The sequence below is a fragment of the Triticum urartu genome, chromosome 3A (assembly GCF_056163025.1).
Source record: "Triticum urartu cultivar PI428250 chromosome 3A, HENAU_Tu73, whole genome shotgun sequence".
NCBI classification, from domain to species: domain Eukaryota; kingdom Viridiplantae; phylum Streptophyta; class Magnoliopsida; order Poales; family Poaceae; genus Triticum; species Triticum urartu.
In genome coordinates this window covers 141,773,434-141,788,870 of record NC_141875.1, presented here as the reverse complement: position 1 = coordinate 141,788,870, position 15,437 = coordinate 141,773,434, and the positions used below count along the sequence as shown (strand labels likewise).

Sequence of the window (15,437 nt, the reverse complement as noted above, 5' to 3'; positions counted from 1 at the left end):
TTAGCTATAGAACTTGTTGGAGACTTCATATCTCTCAACTCGGGTATTTGCTTGAAATATTAACTTCAACTCTTGGAACATCTCATATGGTCCATGACGTTCAAAACGTCTTTGAAGTCCCGATTCTAAGCCGTCTAAGCATGGTGCACTAAACTATCAAGTAGTCATCATATTGAGCTAGCCAAACGTTCATAACGTCTGCATCTGCTCCTGCAATAGGTCTATCACCTAGCGGTGCATTAAGGACATAATTCTTCTGTGCAGCAATGAGGATAATCCTCAGATCACGGATCCAATCCGCATCATTGCTACTAACATTTTTCAACATAATTTTTCTCTAGGAACACAATAAACTGGGAGCAACATCGCGAGCTATTGATCTACAACATAGATATGCTAATACTACCAGGACTAAGTTCATGATAAATTAAAGTTCAATTAATCATATTACTTAAGAACTCCCACTTAGAAAGACATCCCTCTAATCTTCTAAGTGATCATGTGATCCAAATCAACTAAATCATGTCCGATCATCATGTGAGATGGAGTAGTTTCAATGGTGAACATCAATATGTTGATCATATCTACTATATGATTCATGCTCGACCTTTCGGTCTCAGTGTTCCGAGGCCATATCTGCATATGCTAGGCTCGTCAAGTTTAACCTGAGTATTCTGCGTGTGCAAAAACTGGCTTGCACCCGTTGTAGATGGACGTAGAGCTTATCACACCCGATCATCACGTGGTGTCTGGGCACGATGAACTTTGGCAACGGTGCATACTCAGGGAGAACACTTTTATCTTGAAATTTAGTGAGAGATCATCTTATAATGCTACCGTCAATCAAAGCAAGATAAGATGCATAAAAGATAAACATCACATGCAATCAATATAAATGATATGATATGGCCATCATCATCTTGTGCTTGTGATCTCCATCTCCGAAGCACCGTCATGATCACCATCGTCACCGGCGCGACACCTTGATCACCATCGTAGCATCGTTGTCGTCTCGCCAATCTTATGCTTCCACGACTATCGCTACCGCTTAGTGATAAAGTAAAGTATTACAGCGCAATTGCATTGCATACAATAAAGCAACAACCATATGGCTCCTGCCAGTTGCCCATAACTCGGTTACAAAACATGATCATCTCATACAATAAAATTTAGCATCATGTCTTGACCATATCACATCACAATATGCCCTGCAAAAACAAGTTAGACGTCCTCTACTTTGTTGTTGCAAGTTTTACGTGGCTGCTACGGGCTTAAGCAAGAACCGTTCTTACCTACGCATTAAAACCACAATGATAGTTTGTCAAGTTGGTGATGTTTTAACCTTCGCAAGGATCGAGCGTAGCCACACTTGGTTCAACTAAAGTTAGAGAAACCGACACCCGCCAGCCACCTGTGTGCAAAGCACGTCGGTAGAACCAGTCTCGTGTAAGCGTACGCGTAATGTCGGTCCGGGCCGCTTCATCCAACAATACCATCGAACCAAAGTATGACATGCTGGTAAGCAGTATGACTTATATCGCCCACAACTCACTTGTGTTCTATTCGTGCACAACATCAACGCATAAAACCTAGGCTCGGATGCCACTGTTGGGAAACGTAGTAATTTCAAAACTTTTCCTACGCACACGCAAGATCATGGTGATGCATAGCAACGAGAGGGGAGAGTGTTGTCCACGTACCCTCATAGACCGAAAGCGGAAGCGTTAGCACAACGCGGTTGATGTAGTCGTACGTCTTCACGGCCCGACCGATCAAGCACCGAAACTACGACACCTCCGAGTTCTAGCACACGTTCAGCTCGATGACGATCCCCGGACTCCGATCCAGCAGAATGTCGGGGAAGAGTTCCGTCAGCACGACGGCGTGGTGACGATCTTGATGTTCTACTATCGCAGGGCTTCGCCTAAGCACCACTACAATATTATCCAGGACTATGGTGGAGGGGGGCACCGCACACGGCTAAGAGATCAATGATCAACTATTGTGTCTATGGGGTGCCCCTGCCCCCGTATATAAAGGAGCAAGGGAGGGAGGTGGCCGGCCTAGGAGGAGGGCGCGCCAAGGGGGGAGTCCTACTCTCACCGGGAGTAGGACTCCTCCTTCCCTTGTTGGAGTAGGAGAGAAGGAAAGAAGGGGAGAGGAACAAGGAAAAGTGGGCTGCACCCCTTGTCCAATTCGGACCAGAGGGGGGCGCGCGCCTCCTTCATTTTGGCCTCTCTCCTCTATTCCCGTATGGCCCAATAAGGCCCATATACTCCCCAGCGAATTCTCGTAACTCTCCGGTACTCCGAAAAATACCCGAATCACTCGGAACCTTTCCGATGTCCGAATATAGTCGTCCAATATATCGATCTTTACGTCTCGACCATTTCGAGACTCCTCGTCATGTCCCCGATCTCATCCGGAACTTCGAACTCCTTCGGTACATCAAAAATCATAAACTCATAATATAACTGTCATCGAAACCTTAAGCATGCGGACCCTACGGGTTTGAGAACTATGTAGACATGACCGAGACACGTCTCCCGTCAATAACCAATAGCGGAACCTAGATGCTCATATTGGCTCCCACATATTCTACGAAGATCTTTATCGGTCAAACCGCATAACAACATACGTTGTTCCCTTTGCCATCGGTATGTTACTTGCCCGAGATTCGATCGTTGGTATCTCAATACCTAGTTCAATCTCGTTACCGGCAAGTCTCTTTACTCGTTCCGTAACACATCATCCCGCAACTAACTCATTAGTTGCAATGCTTGCAAGGCTTATAGTGATGTGCATTACCGAGTGGGCCCAAAGATACCTCTCCGACAATCGGAGTGTCAAATCTTAATCTCGAAATACGCCAACCCAACAAGTACCTTCGGAGACACCTGTAGAGTACCTTTATAATCACCCAGTTACGTTGTGACGTTTGGTAGCACACAAAGTGTTCCTCCGGTAAATGGGAGTTGCATAATCTCATAGTCATAGGAACATGTATAAGTCATGAAGAAAGCAATAGCAACAAACTAAACGATCAAGTGTTATGCTAACGGAATGGGTCAAGTCAATCACATCATTCTCTAATGATGTGATCCCGTTAATCAAATGACAATTCATGTCTATGGCTAGGAAACTTAACCATCTTTGATTCAACGAGCTAGTCAAGTAGAGGCATACTAGTGACGTACTGTTTGTCTATGTATACACACATATATTATGTTTCCGATTAATACAATTCTAGCATGAATAATAAACATTTATCATGATATAAGGAAATAAATAATAACTTTATTATTGCTTCTAGGGCATATTTCCTTTAAAATAAGAAAGCATCAACAATACTAAGCTACTTGACTTGAGTTCCTGATTATTTGGTCTAGTTAAGTGAAACAAATTGCACGGACATTTCTACAAAGCACTGAATCTTCATCGACAGAAGCATGCACACCAGCAGATTTTTGGTTCTTCTGTCTTCCTTTTGCCATCATGTGATCATCTTCCTCTTGGTTCTTCTATATACTCTGTGAATGAATAAGAGAATAACTTCAGCACAAGCATATCCAGAAGAGCAAAGGATGCAAATGGACAGAGCATATAGTTATGTGCTTGTGTTGCAACCAGCAAATGAGCCGTCATGCTCTGAACTTGAAGTTATTTGCCAAGATGCAGCTAGCAGGTCAATGTACAGTAGCTAGGCCACAACCGATGGAGCCAACTTGAAGGAGATCAACACGCCAGCGCGCGAGAAGCTTGGCCGTAGCCAAGGGGCGCGTGCAGCCCGCGTAGTTTGCCGGCGTCACTGCAAGTGGAGGAGCATCGCCGTGGCCGGCGGGAAGAAGTAGATGGGGCAGTGCCGCGAGTTGGGCCGCCGACCGGGATGGAGCGTGCCGATCTGGGGTGGTGTGCTTGGCGTCGAGGAGTACGCCGGCGGCGATGTGGCAAGCAGCAGGGGCGTAGCACACCGGCGGCTGGGCCGTCGAGATTGAATCAGGATTTGCACATAGAAATGGAGGAACGAGACGGGGCTGATGCTTTGAGATTCGTATCGCCGCGCATCTCTCGTGGGAGAGGGTCTCCCAATTGCCTTGGTACGACCCAGGTCTTATAAGATTTTTTCCCGATTCGGACGGTGAATTTGCAGGATGCGCTAGGACGGTGAATTTTCCGCTTGCTGACTAGAGCACTGGTGCTCCTCTCATCCCCACCCCGATTCGGCGTCGCGCACGCCACGCCGGATCTATAGCCAGTAGGTGCGATGATAACCCATCACCCATCCCTGCTCCGCCTCCGCGCACCCCTCCCCGCCGGCCTCCGCCACGGGACTTCACACGCCTTGCTTTTCACCGCGGCCGCCTACTCTCCTCCTCCGCCGCCCCTCCGCCTGCTACCTCTGCGCGTCGCCGCTGGAGGAGCCTCACCGGTAATTCCACGAAACCCACTCTATCCTAAGCTTGTCACCTGCTTCGTTCCAACTCAAGTGGCTCGCGCCGCCGCAGGTAGGTCCTGATGGAGGCAATCGCGCGACGCCTCCCCCGCTCGGAGCCGCGGCGCTCGACTTCGCGCGGAGCAACTTCCTCCCGCTAGGTGAGCTTCCTGTTTCCGCGCGATCTCAGTATGGTTCCTAGTTGCATACTCTACTGACGTGTAATTTCCACTGCGAATATCTGTGTGCAATGTAATGCGAATAGTTGTGAATTCTCACTGAGTCAATTCAGGTGCAGTTCATTTTCTAGGCCAGCTGTATTTGAAATGCAGGTACTCCCTCCATCTACTAATACAAGGCCATTTCATATTTTTATGTCTAACTTTGACCATTCATTTTACCAACAAAATATGAGTTATATGCCATCAAAGTATGCCATTGGATGCACAATTGAATGAACGTTTTGATAATATTTTTTTTACGATATACAACCCATATTTTCTTGACCAAAATTATAAGTCAAAGTTTGACACGAAAAACAAAGTGGCCTTGTATATAAAAGAGGGAGTATTAACTCCAGGTTGTGTGTAGCTTTGCTTGAGTATGATGCTGACATTTGTCTGCAAACGGAAAAGTGGCGTAGATTTAGATGTTTCTCTTTTTCTCTTTCTCTCAACGCATAGCAATTTTGATTGTTTGAATATGAACCAAGTACTGCTTGGTATTGTAACATTAAGGTCAAGGTGTACAAATTGTATACTTTATTCGTTGCACCATTTTGCTTTGCAGACGTTATCACTATAGTTTGTGCACATCTCAGGTCATGAACTTAAGTGGATTGATTATTATCTTTCTTATCTTAGCTCTAATTGGTGGGATGACTTTGGGACTCCTGGATCCAACTCTTGGTTGCCTTGCTCACAAATATTCCCTGTCAAAATACAGCACTTTTGGGATATTCATTATATCAGGTTTGGTTTCTTCACCTAGCGCACATGGTGCTATGTTTTCCTACAGTAATGGCTTTCTCTTGCATAGGGCTGACTCTGCGCACTAAGGAGCTTGGCGCAGCGTTACAAGCTTGGCCTGCTGGACTCTTTGGACTAGTATGACCTAGTGTTTAGTCCTCGTTTGTTCCACGTTGATCTACTACGACTCTGGCCAAAATTGATAGTATGCTCATGGGGACATATGAACCCACTTTCAGAACTCAGTGAAAAAATGTATTCTCAAGTTTCAAAAACCTACAAAAAAATCGGTGACGGGTAGACTATGTGTTTTTTCATTAAAAAAACTATCACTATTTGCGCTTGTGTAAAAATAAGAAAATGTGAAAGATACAATAACCGTGACTATAGCTTCCTTATTTTCACATTTTTGCTCAGGTCACAAATGGTTATAATTTTGTATGAAATTTTACATTGGCAGTTTCCACACAATACCTATATGTACGATTTTTCTTGGTAAGTTTTTGGAACTTAGAAATATGACTTTTCATTCAATTTTAGAACGGCGACATATGTAGCCAATTTCTATTAATTGAGATACTTTGTGGATGTAACTGTGTCTACTGTTGAAGTATATGTGGATTCAACCTTCTCCGTCAGTTTGGACTTTGGTCAACTGGTCGGTGCATGGAACTTAATATGATATTAGAGCCAAGAGGTCTCGGTTCAAGACTCGGCCAACACGCTATTTATGAAAATAGTTGCGGCCTACATCGATCTCACGGCCAAGGCTTGAGGAACAACGTGAGGGAATATATTGCCCGCCCTTTTCCATCAGTTTGGACTTTTGGATGAACTGGCTGGAGCATGCAATTTTCCCTCTCGGAGGGAGTAATATGGTATAGGAGCTAAGTTGAGCCACAAATGAGATGGGGTGTTGATTTATGTGGATTGCCCAATCTTCTCCATTAGTACAGACTTTGGTTCTATTGGTCGGTGCATCAAACTTTATCTATGACTTTAGTTACAAAAAAAACTCCGCCTATGTTGCGAATAGTTTTTACTCCCTGCATTATGATCTTAATGTTATTGCAGATCACATTTCACGCTAGCATTTGTGTTGTTTACTTGCAGTCCAATGTTGCCATTCCGATTTTATGCAACTGTTAGTTCCCCCACTTTGCTGACATCTTTTATTGTTACGTGTCTCATCTCAGGGCTCAATTCTGTTGTTCACACCTTTTCTTGCACAATTTCTTGTGCAAATTCAGTTCTTCCCTCGTGAATTTATCACTGGTACAAGCCTCATCATCATGCTTATTTGTCCTATTCTCATAAGGATTTTCAAAATTTTATCCTGTCATTTCTTGTTGCAATGTGGCAGCCCATGCCTTTGTAACTGCAACTAGTTTGTTTGATGTCCACAACACATCTTGTAGGGTTGGCTATGTTTTGTTGCATGCCAACAACATTATCAAGTGGAGTCACACTAACACAGGTGCTACTCGCCTCTAATCATCATCCATTAACATCAACTACTTTATATTCTTTTTTGGATAGGCAGTTCCATTCAAATCTAACACAATTTTACCATTGCTGGGTAGCTTGCTGGCGGCAACTCCGCACTTGCTCTTGCAATGACAGTCATATCCAATCTACTGGGCATTATGTTTGTAAGCACGACTTTGTTATGATATTAACCTTTTGTTTTCAAGCATCACCACTGATTGAAAGTTTCAAGCAATAAACTCAATATTGAGTTACATACTTAACTTATTTGAGCGTTTGAAAATTTAAAAAACACAAAAAGATATTATTCATTTTTCTTTTGTTCAATTTGAGTTTGATAATTCATGTGAGTCTTGATCTCCTTTTATATTTTAAATGTAATTGTCGTCTTGTACTCTTGTGTAGGAGTTACAAAATGCAACCCTCAGTCCTATAGATTAAACCGTAAAGAAAGATAAGCTGGATTGTCGACCAAAATCTTTCATAATGATATGTAATGAACTTCTATTAGTCTTGTCACGAAGAATTCCAGAGATTTTGAAGTTTTTTTTTGGATCGTTTTAAGATAACCATCATTTTTTATTTTTTCCTTTACTTTCCACAGGTTAACTTACCCTGCTTAGGAAAAACCTGATCATGTTTCTTTGATCATGAACTAGGTACCTTTGTCTCTTGCAAAGTACATTGGCACTGGAGCTGGAGTGTCTTTGCCTACTAAGGAATTATTCAGAAGCCTGGTCAACACTCTTTTAATCCCCCTTATTTTAGGCAAGGTATGTAGCTATTCATATCTTTGTACTCCACTCCATGGCTTTTGTTCTGTTATTTCAATACAATGTATCGTGTAATTATGTGCATAATTTTCTTATTGCACTTTAAGTTTTGTAGTTGAATAAGAACAGAGTCTGTTTTTTATGCTCACGTGTGTAAAACTGTAACTGTATCAGTGGAAAAAAATTATATGATAAACACATTTTTTGGCATAGTTTAAGAGTCAGTTCGAATGAGCATCCACGTGAATCTGCTGTTAGTGCAAATATGGTATCAAACCTTTAACTGGAATGCACATTGCAACTATTTTTTGTTTCATGACGAAGAATAAGGAGGAGTCCAGGGGTGCCTGTATTTGGACTCATCTCCTTTAGTTGCATAGTATTACTTTTCTTTGCATTTTGTATTTCAGTCAGTTTCACTTCCTGTTTTTGAACTGAAGTATGGCGGGTCTGGTTTTGAAGTCGTTTCTTCATTCTAATTATTTTATTAGTTCAGAGCAATGCAAAATTTTCCTGCTCTAGTGCAAGCCTGAAATAATAGAAGCTACACTTATGGTTTGTTCTTTATCAGGTTGCCCGAGAAACCTCAAAAGGTACGCAGGATTTAATATCTTTTCTGAAATTGCTGTCACTTAGCAAGTTCTTAATCAGGAGTCCTTGTTTGTATTCCTTATGTAGGTATTGCTGAATTTGTTGATGGAAATCGCCAGGGCTTTTCAGTTTTAAGTGCTGTTCTTCTCAGCCTAGTATGTCTCTAGCATGACTTCACTCATTCTTTTTCTTGCATGAATATATTAACTGATTATTAAGTCCACCAGTTTGTTGTATTAGTTTGTCCTGTTGTACACAATTCGGCTATACTAGTAGTTCATCCACTGATAATTGGAAAGGGGTGTGGTTGGTGGGATATTGAAGCTGTTCGGGCATTACACTAGTAATGATTTTATGTGACACTTTAATCTCCAGCACTCTGCAAGCTGGGAAATGTATAAATGTAACGGGCACCTGAAATTATTTCATAAATTCTCTAGCATCAAATCATTAGTCAGATTATTCATATCAATTGTTTGAAATATATCATGCATGTGCAATGGGAATTTCTTTGCATTTGTAGCAATCTGAATAGTTATACAGATCAATGCATGAGAGATGATGCTGGGTGCACGCATACTGGAATTTCACTAAAGAGAAAACAGAGTAAACACCAAATCGGGACAATGGAACTAATTTTTAGGAGAATGCTATGGAGTAGTGCAGGAAACTACAGCGTTTTAGCTGTAGCGTACTGTAGTTGGAAATGATTTTATGTTGACCTTTATTATCCTATTTCGATCTAGACAGATTGTTTTGGAAGCAAATTTGTTTACCTTAGTGAGTGGCTAATTTATGATTGGTGATGGAAATGAAGTATTTTGAGACATCTGATAGTAGAGAAAGCCTTTTTTCTTTTCCATACGCCTCCCAAAGGGGAGTCAGGTTCCATTACTTTTTGCATAACGGAATAGCAGTTCAAACACAAAACAAAGCATAAAACTTATGTAAACAAAGAAAAGCAAAAGAATGCTACGAGGCCACAGCCCCCTAACCTGAGCATAGTCACATCAAATATACAGACCACCCAACCTAGGGCCCAAAATCAACAAGTTTAACAAAGGGCAAGCACTAGATCACCCAGCAAGCGGCCTCTCAAGACACCTCTCAAGCATTTCATCAGCAGAAGATGACAACCATTTTCCTGATCTTCATTCGTCATCAGACTCCTCAGATGTAGCATTTTCACCAGCTTCAGTTATCTGCAGAGTAGCACCAGCCGTATGAGTCCACGCAGCTTCATGTGCCCGCACCACCGTGCTCCGGAGCGCCGTCGCCCCGTCCAGCAAGTTCCTCTTGTCTGAATTGTTCTGCAAACCTGTCCACAAAACAGCCTTATTCCTTGTTTTCCAGATTGCCCAGCAGAAGGCTGTAGAGCAAACGTACAAATCCAACTGAAAAAAACCCATACAAGTCCAACTTTTCAGATAGAGCAGGTCTGCAGAACCGAGAACCACATTTTAGCTTTAAAGGGGAAGAAAGTTTTGGGGGCTGCTCTTGCTTTTATGTTGTTCTTTTAATTTCTGTCTATTACAAATTCGCCTATGTACACTGATTGAAGGACACTCTTTACATGTTTCCATTTCACAGGTCCCATGGATACAAGTAAGTAGATCAAGATCGCTGCTATTGTCCGTTAAACCAAAAGCTTTCGCTGTTATTGTGACTATTGGAGTGTATGATTTTTTTATCTGACCTTATTGTAGTTTCAATTTTTCAAAATTTATGTAACTATTAGAAAACGTTGTTCAGCATCTGTAGAATACTGTATGCCTAGACCATGTTATGCCATTATGTCATTTTGACTAGGTGAAGTTTGTGGTTGAAATCATTTCATACTATCACGCTTGCAATATTTTTTCACAATTATCAAACTAGTAACAGTTGTTACCACTTCTCTAGTCTGGACCGAATATAACTGTATGTTTTCACTTTTGGTAATTAATTGAATTCCTGTCCTCCAGCCTACTAGAATTATGCTCACAATTTGTTCACCTTTACTCAACACTTGCATTACAAGTTGCATCTCCAATTGGTTACAATTTGATATACTGAGGCACCTACAGGTGTTATTGAGCGATAGATAATATAGTGATAATGGTACTTTTTGTATACCGGTTACCGGTAGTATCATTTTGGACGGGATTGGGCACATGTTACTCAGTTTACGCTTACTAAGTAATCAGCAACCAAATTGAAATAATATATGTAAAAAGAAATAATGAAAACTTGCCTACTTTGTTCGATACAAAATTGTTTGATAAAAAAGCGTACCCGTACCCTGCTTCATGCTCATAGTGACTGTTAACTAGGTATTTTTGTGGCCACTGACGAGTTATAGCGTTTTCTGCTTTGGATAGGATTTGCTGCTTATTATTGTTGGAAATCTAGTATCAAATCTGATTCTCTAATGGAGGCATATTTCCTGTCACAGGCTTCTACATCTCGCTCTGCTGGCATTCAATGCTACAACACTGCAGGTCTTGTCATGTCTTAAACAGAAGGAAGAGTCAGTCTTTGCGAGAAAAGAGTATGCACGAGCTGTCATTTTGGTGGCCAGTCAGGTCAGTCTTCATCATCAGCAGCAGAATAAAAATTTGAGTAAATTGCAGTTGACACCACTAACGTTGACTCAAGTTGCACAAAACACTTAGGGGTTAACACTAAGGTTAGATGATCTATACATGTAAGACAATGTAAACTGATACAGAATTACCTGCTGGGAAACAACTAGGCTAAGGTAGCATAATTTCAAAAGGAAATTTACTGCTTAACCATGGAATCACTACAAGTTGTCGATCACGGGGTTATCACTAGACACACAGAGTAGCAGAAGCAGAGTCGATGAAGTGTGTCTTCATGGTCCTAATCATACCACCCTATTTGGGAATGCATCCGGCTGAATCAAAGTGTGCTCGCTAATTGCGGTTGTAATAGTAAAATTTGCTAAACATGCAATTATTATTCTCTCCGTGTGACACCAAATTCTGTATATTCTAGCTTCTGCTTAATTTTCTTGATGTCGTACAGAAAACATTGCCAGTGCTGGTTGCTGTGGTTGAGCAGCTTGGAGGTGCTCTTGGGGAGTCTGGACTTCTGGTCATCCCATGTGTTGCTGCGCACATTAATCAGGTACTTGTTGCACAAGCAGCAATATTGCTCTTTGCACTTGCTTTCTGTCAATAAGGAGTCATTGCTGATGTATCATATGAATCGTTTTGCAGATCATTATCGATTCTATCCTAGTAAATTGGTGGCGCAAAAGAGATCAACGATCTACTAATGCAAAATAGCTTCAGAATTTGAATCTGATCTAAGTGCAAAGATCTACCCGAGTGAGGCTTGACAAATCCATGGTGAAATAGGTTAATTGGACTCGGTAGATCGCTTGGTGCATGACAAGGTCAGGATCCTTATGATCCTAGAACTATTTAGTTCGAAGTCTACATCAATGTGGAGTAGGATAATGCCAACTATCCGAACCATGAACATCGTCGCGCCCCTTATGTTAGCAATTTCTAAACTCAAAACTCTTACTTGGATTTTTTTCCTGCTACTGTAATGTGTTGGCTTGTTTGTTTAGTTTTAAGAATCCACGAGATAGTTGCCTAAAATTTCCAACTTATAAAACTGCGTGTAGAACTTTTCACCCCCTATCTAGTCTTAACACTCAGATAGTAACAGTTGCTAACAAACAGAACCATAACCATGCACACGCCGGTTAAACCTACATGTTCCCGGTGAGGCGAAGAGGTGATTGTCTAGTATTCGAGATCATTGTGGATGTTTTTTCTTGAGCGATGGCAGGTCCACTATTGTGCAGGTTAGAGCTGGGGCTTGTGGAGACTGGAAGGCCTTTGCTCTGGCCCTCCATTGGATGAACAGAAATTTCCTACGCCGAAGATGTTGCTCTAATTCGAGTTGGGGCTCCACGGTACTCGCACTATGCTGACAAGAGTGAGAATCATTTCACGACATGATTAGCAAATGGATGTAAGTGTTCTGAATGTTAGCCGCGAAACAAACTTGGTGAGGCGCTAGCAAGTTAGCTGGAGTATAGGGAAGATACAAGTACACTAGTTTCTTCTTAACAGCTCGTAATATGGTGAAATATACAGGTTTGTATTGCAAGTTACACCCTCTGTCTCAAAATATAAGATAATTTTTTACATTAATATATCTCTTGAGACAGAGGGAATACTTTTATCATGCTGATTTGTCTTTTAAAAAATACAAGTGCAAACATTTTAAACTGTATAAGAACATTTTAAAAACATACACACACAATTATATACTTGAAAATTTGTTTTATCACACATACAATTCATAACAAATGGTCAACCTACCTGTTAATCCACCAGTTTGTGTGAGAGAAGCATGTTTATACTAAACACTTTGCTTTTCATCATGGTATGTAGAATATCCGTCGAAACTTTTTAATATGAGATCTAGTTTTAAAAGTCCTTGTGGCGATAAATAATCCTTTTTGCGAGAAACTGTCGATCTATTCATCTTCAATCATGACAATACAATGAACACTAAAAATAATAAAAATTATATCCAGATTGATAGACCACCTAGCGACGACTACAAGCACTGAAGCGAACCGAAGACGCGCCGCCGTCATCGTCCCTCGTCGGAGCCAGGCACAACTTGTTGTAGTAGACAGTCGGGAAGTCGTTGTGCTAAGACCCTATAGGACCAACACATCATAACAACAACCATGGCGATAAATATTCAAAAATGCAAAAAGAAAAGAACAACATGTGGGATCTAGTTTTACTCAATAATTCTAACTTATAGGCCAGTGCTAGAAAATCTCAAAGGACCATAGGCCGATCTTTTATTAGATAGAAATGGGAGAATACAGCAGGGCTAGACAGTCTAGGCGATCTAGAACTGTCCGCCGTCAGAGTTTAAACTCTGAATACACACTGAATAAACAGAGGCAAAACCCAGCCACAAGAGGCAAGCACAAAACACCAAAGAAGAAGAAAAACAAGTCAGCAGAGATCGCCAACGCAGCCAGCAGCCCTCCAAGTTGCAATATGTTCTCTGATTAGTTCCAGCACCCTGTCCACGCTACTAGCCACTTGCTCAAAGATCCGAGCATTCCGTTCTTTCCAAATCCTCCAGTGTAGCAGGATTGTGATAGTGTTAAAATTACGTCGTTCCGGCTCGTGGACCTCCTTCCTCGTATTCAGCCACCAATCCTCCGTAGTACCAAAGCTATCATCTGGAGCCCTCGTCCAATCCCTGAATTTTATCCAAACCTGCTGGGAGAAACAGCAGTGCACAAACAGATGTGTGCAATCTTCGTGTGCCAAGAGGCATAGCGGGCAAGATCCATTAGAAGGCCAACCCCTGCGTTCCAGATTATCCGTTGTTAAACACCTACGGTGGACGACAAGCCACATAAAAATTTTGCATCTTGGTGGTGCTTTGGATTTCCAAATCGGCCCATGGCATGCAAAGCGCACATTCCCTGCAAAGAACAAACCATACATACTACTAACAGAGAACTTGTGGTCTCCAGTCCACTTCCAAACCAGTCTATCTGTAGCTTCCACCGACAATGAAGTACTTCGCACAATGTCCCAAATTTTAAGATATTGAGCCATAGCTTGTACCAAAATGCCTCCAGAGATATCCCTAATCCAATTCCTGTTGCACAGAGCATCCTTGACAGATTTTCCTAAGTCCTTGACAAAAGAGAATAAGGCAGCGGAAGTACCTTTCTACACCCAGGAGCAAATGCTCCTGGTATGAATAGTAAAATTAAAAAATAGAAAAAATGTTCAAAAATTCTGAATTTTTTTTGTGACATACTTTCACAAATGTTTGTTGTGCACGCAAAATTTCATTGCGAAATCACATTGGTGGAAGGCGTGCCAAAAAAACAAAATCAGAGCTCTAAAATGCTTTTGTAAGTAACATTTTCAAAGCATCGATTTTGTTTTTTACCACACCTTCCACCAACGTGATTTTGCGATGAAATTTTGCAGGTACAACAAACATTTGTGAAAGTATGGCAAAAAAAATTCAGAATTTTTTGAATTATTTTTGAATTTATTTGATTTTACTGTTCACACCAGGAGCATTTGCTCCTGGGTGTAGAAACTCCACATCCTGTATGGAGTTCCCTCCTGGCAGCCACTTGTCCGTCCAGAATTTAGCCCTCTTGCCGTCCCCCAAGCGGATACAAGTGGCCGCCTTAAAGATGTAAGAGACCTCCTTTTCCAGATCCTCTGGCAGTAGATTCCATGGCCTCTCCTCAACCTCCCACCTTAAACAAGGCCAACGACAATGGAGGGCATAGCCAAAGCACTTGAGGTTCAAAACGCCCAGACCCCCACACTCCTTGGGCATGCACACCCTCGACCACGGTAGGAGAGACAATGGCCGCCATTGATATCATTGTCACCTTTCCATAAAAATTCGTGACACCTCCTATTAATAATTTTCAGCGCCCATGCCGGCAACGGCAGAACTGACATGAAGTGGATTGGCAGAGCCATGAGTACCGATTGGATGAGTGTCAAGCGACCGGCAGGGGCCATTAGCTTGGGTTTCCATCCCTTCATCTTGTTGGAGAACTTGTCGACGAGTGGCAAAATGTCTTGACGCCTCAATCTGTATATTGACAGTGGAAGCCCAATATACTGAAGCGGAAACGGCCTCAACCGACAGGCAAAGTGCCGAGCCACACTAGCAGAAATGGAGTCATCACCCCTGACACACGTGACAGTGCTCTTTTGCAGATTGATGTGAAGACCAGACGCTTCTCCAAACAGCTTCAGGAGGGCTGAGATCACCCCCATATCTGTCGAGTAAGGTTTGAAAAATAGAACTGCATCATCTGCAAAGAAGGAAGCCCTCGGAACGTTGGGGGTGAGACCTAAGTCCGATAACAGGTTGTTATGGTCTGCCCAATGCACCATCGCTTGCAAAGTGTCCATGACAAGAATGAAGAGCGTCGGGGACAGCGGGTCCCCCTGTCTCACACTTTGGCCAAGTGAGAATGGCTCACAAGTCTCACCGTTGACCAACACAGAAGACGACGCAGTGCGCAAAAGGCCACAGACCCAAGAGCACCAACTCCGACCAAAGGATCTCCTTATCAATATCTGAATGATGAACTCCTAGGACAAGGTATCAAAGGCTTTGGAAATATCAATCTTCATA

At 42.1% G+C, this 15,437-nt stretch overlaps 1 protein-coding gene across 4 annotated transcripts; it reads left to right on the top strand.

The window, feature by feature from the left end:
- Nucleotides 1-4,139: 4,139 nt before the first annotated feature.
- LOC125543338 (Sodium Bile acid symporter family) lies at nt 4,140-12,383 on the top strand. 4 transcript variants are annotated; one of them, XR_015618433.1, is made up of 15 exons: nt 4,141-4,429; nt 4,506-4,593; nt 5,296-5,403; nt 5,471-5,538; nt 6,597-6,675; nt 6,819-6,877; nt 6,984-7,052; nt 7,548-7,661; nt 8,233-8,254; nt 8,340-8,407; nt 9,843-9,928; nt 10,687-10,816; nt 11,283-11,384; nt 11,477-11,655; nt 12,076-12,383. XR_015618433.1 is itself a non-coding variant. In XM_087546641.1 (14 exons), exons 1-14 carry the CDS (start codon nt 4,265-4,267, stop codon nt 12,202-12,204), a joined length of 1,287 nt encoding a protein of 428 aa, XP_087402767.1. In that variant the 5' UTR covers nt 4,140-4,264; the 3' UTR covers nt 12,205-12,383. The 4 variants fall into 4 exon arrangements, 2 of the variants coding, with proteins under 2 accessions (XP_087402767.1, XP_048562612.1); XR_015618432.1 differs by having other exon boundaries at nt 11,477-11,759; XM_087546641.1 differs by lacking the exon at nt 11,477-11,655 and having other exon boundaries at nt 4,140-4,429.
- The last annotated feature ends 3,054 nt before the right edge of the window (nt 12,384-15,437 follow it).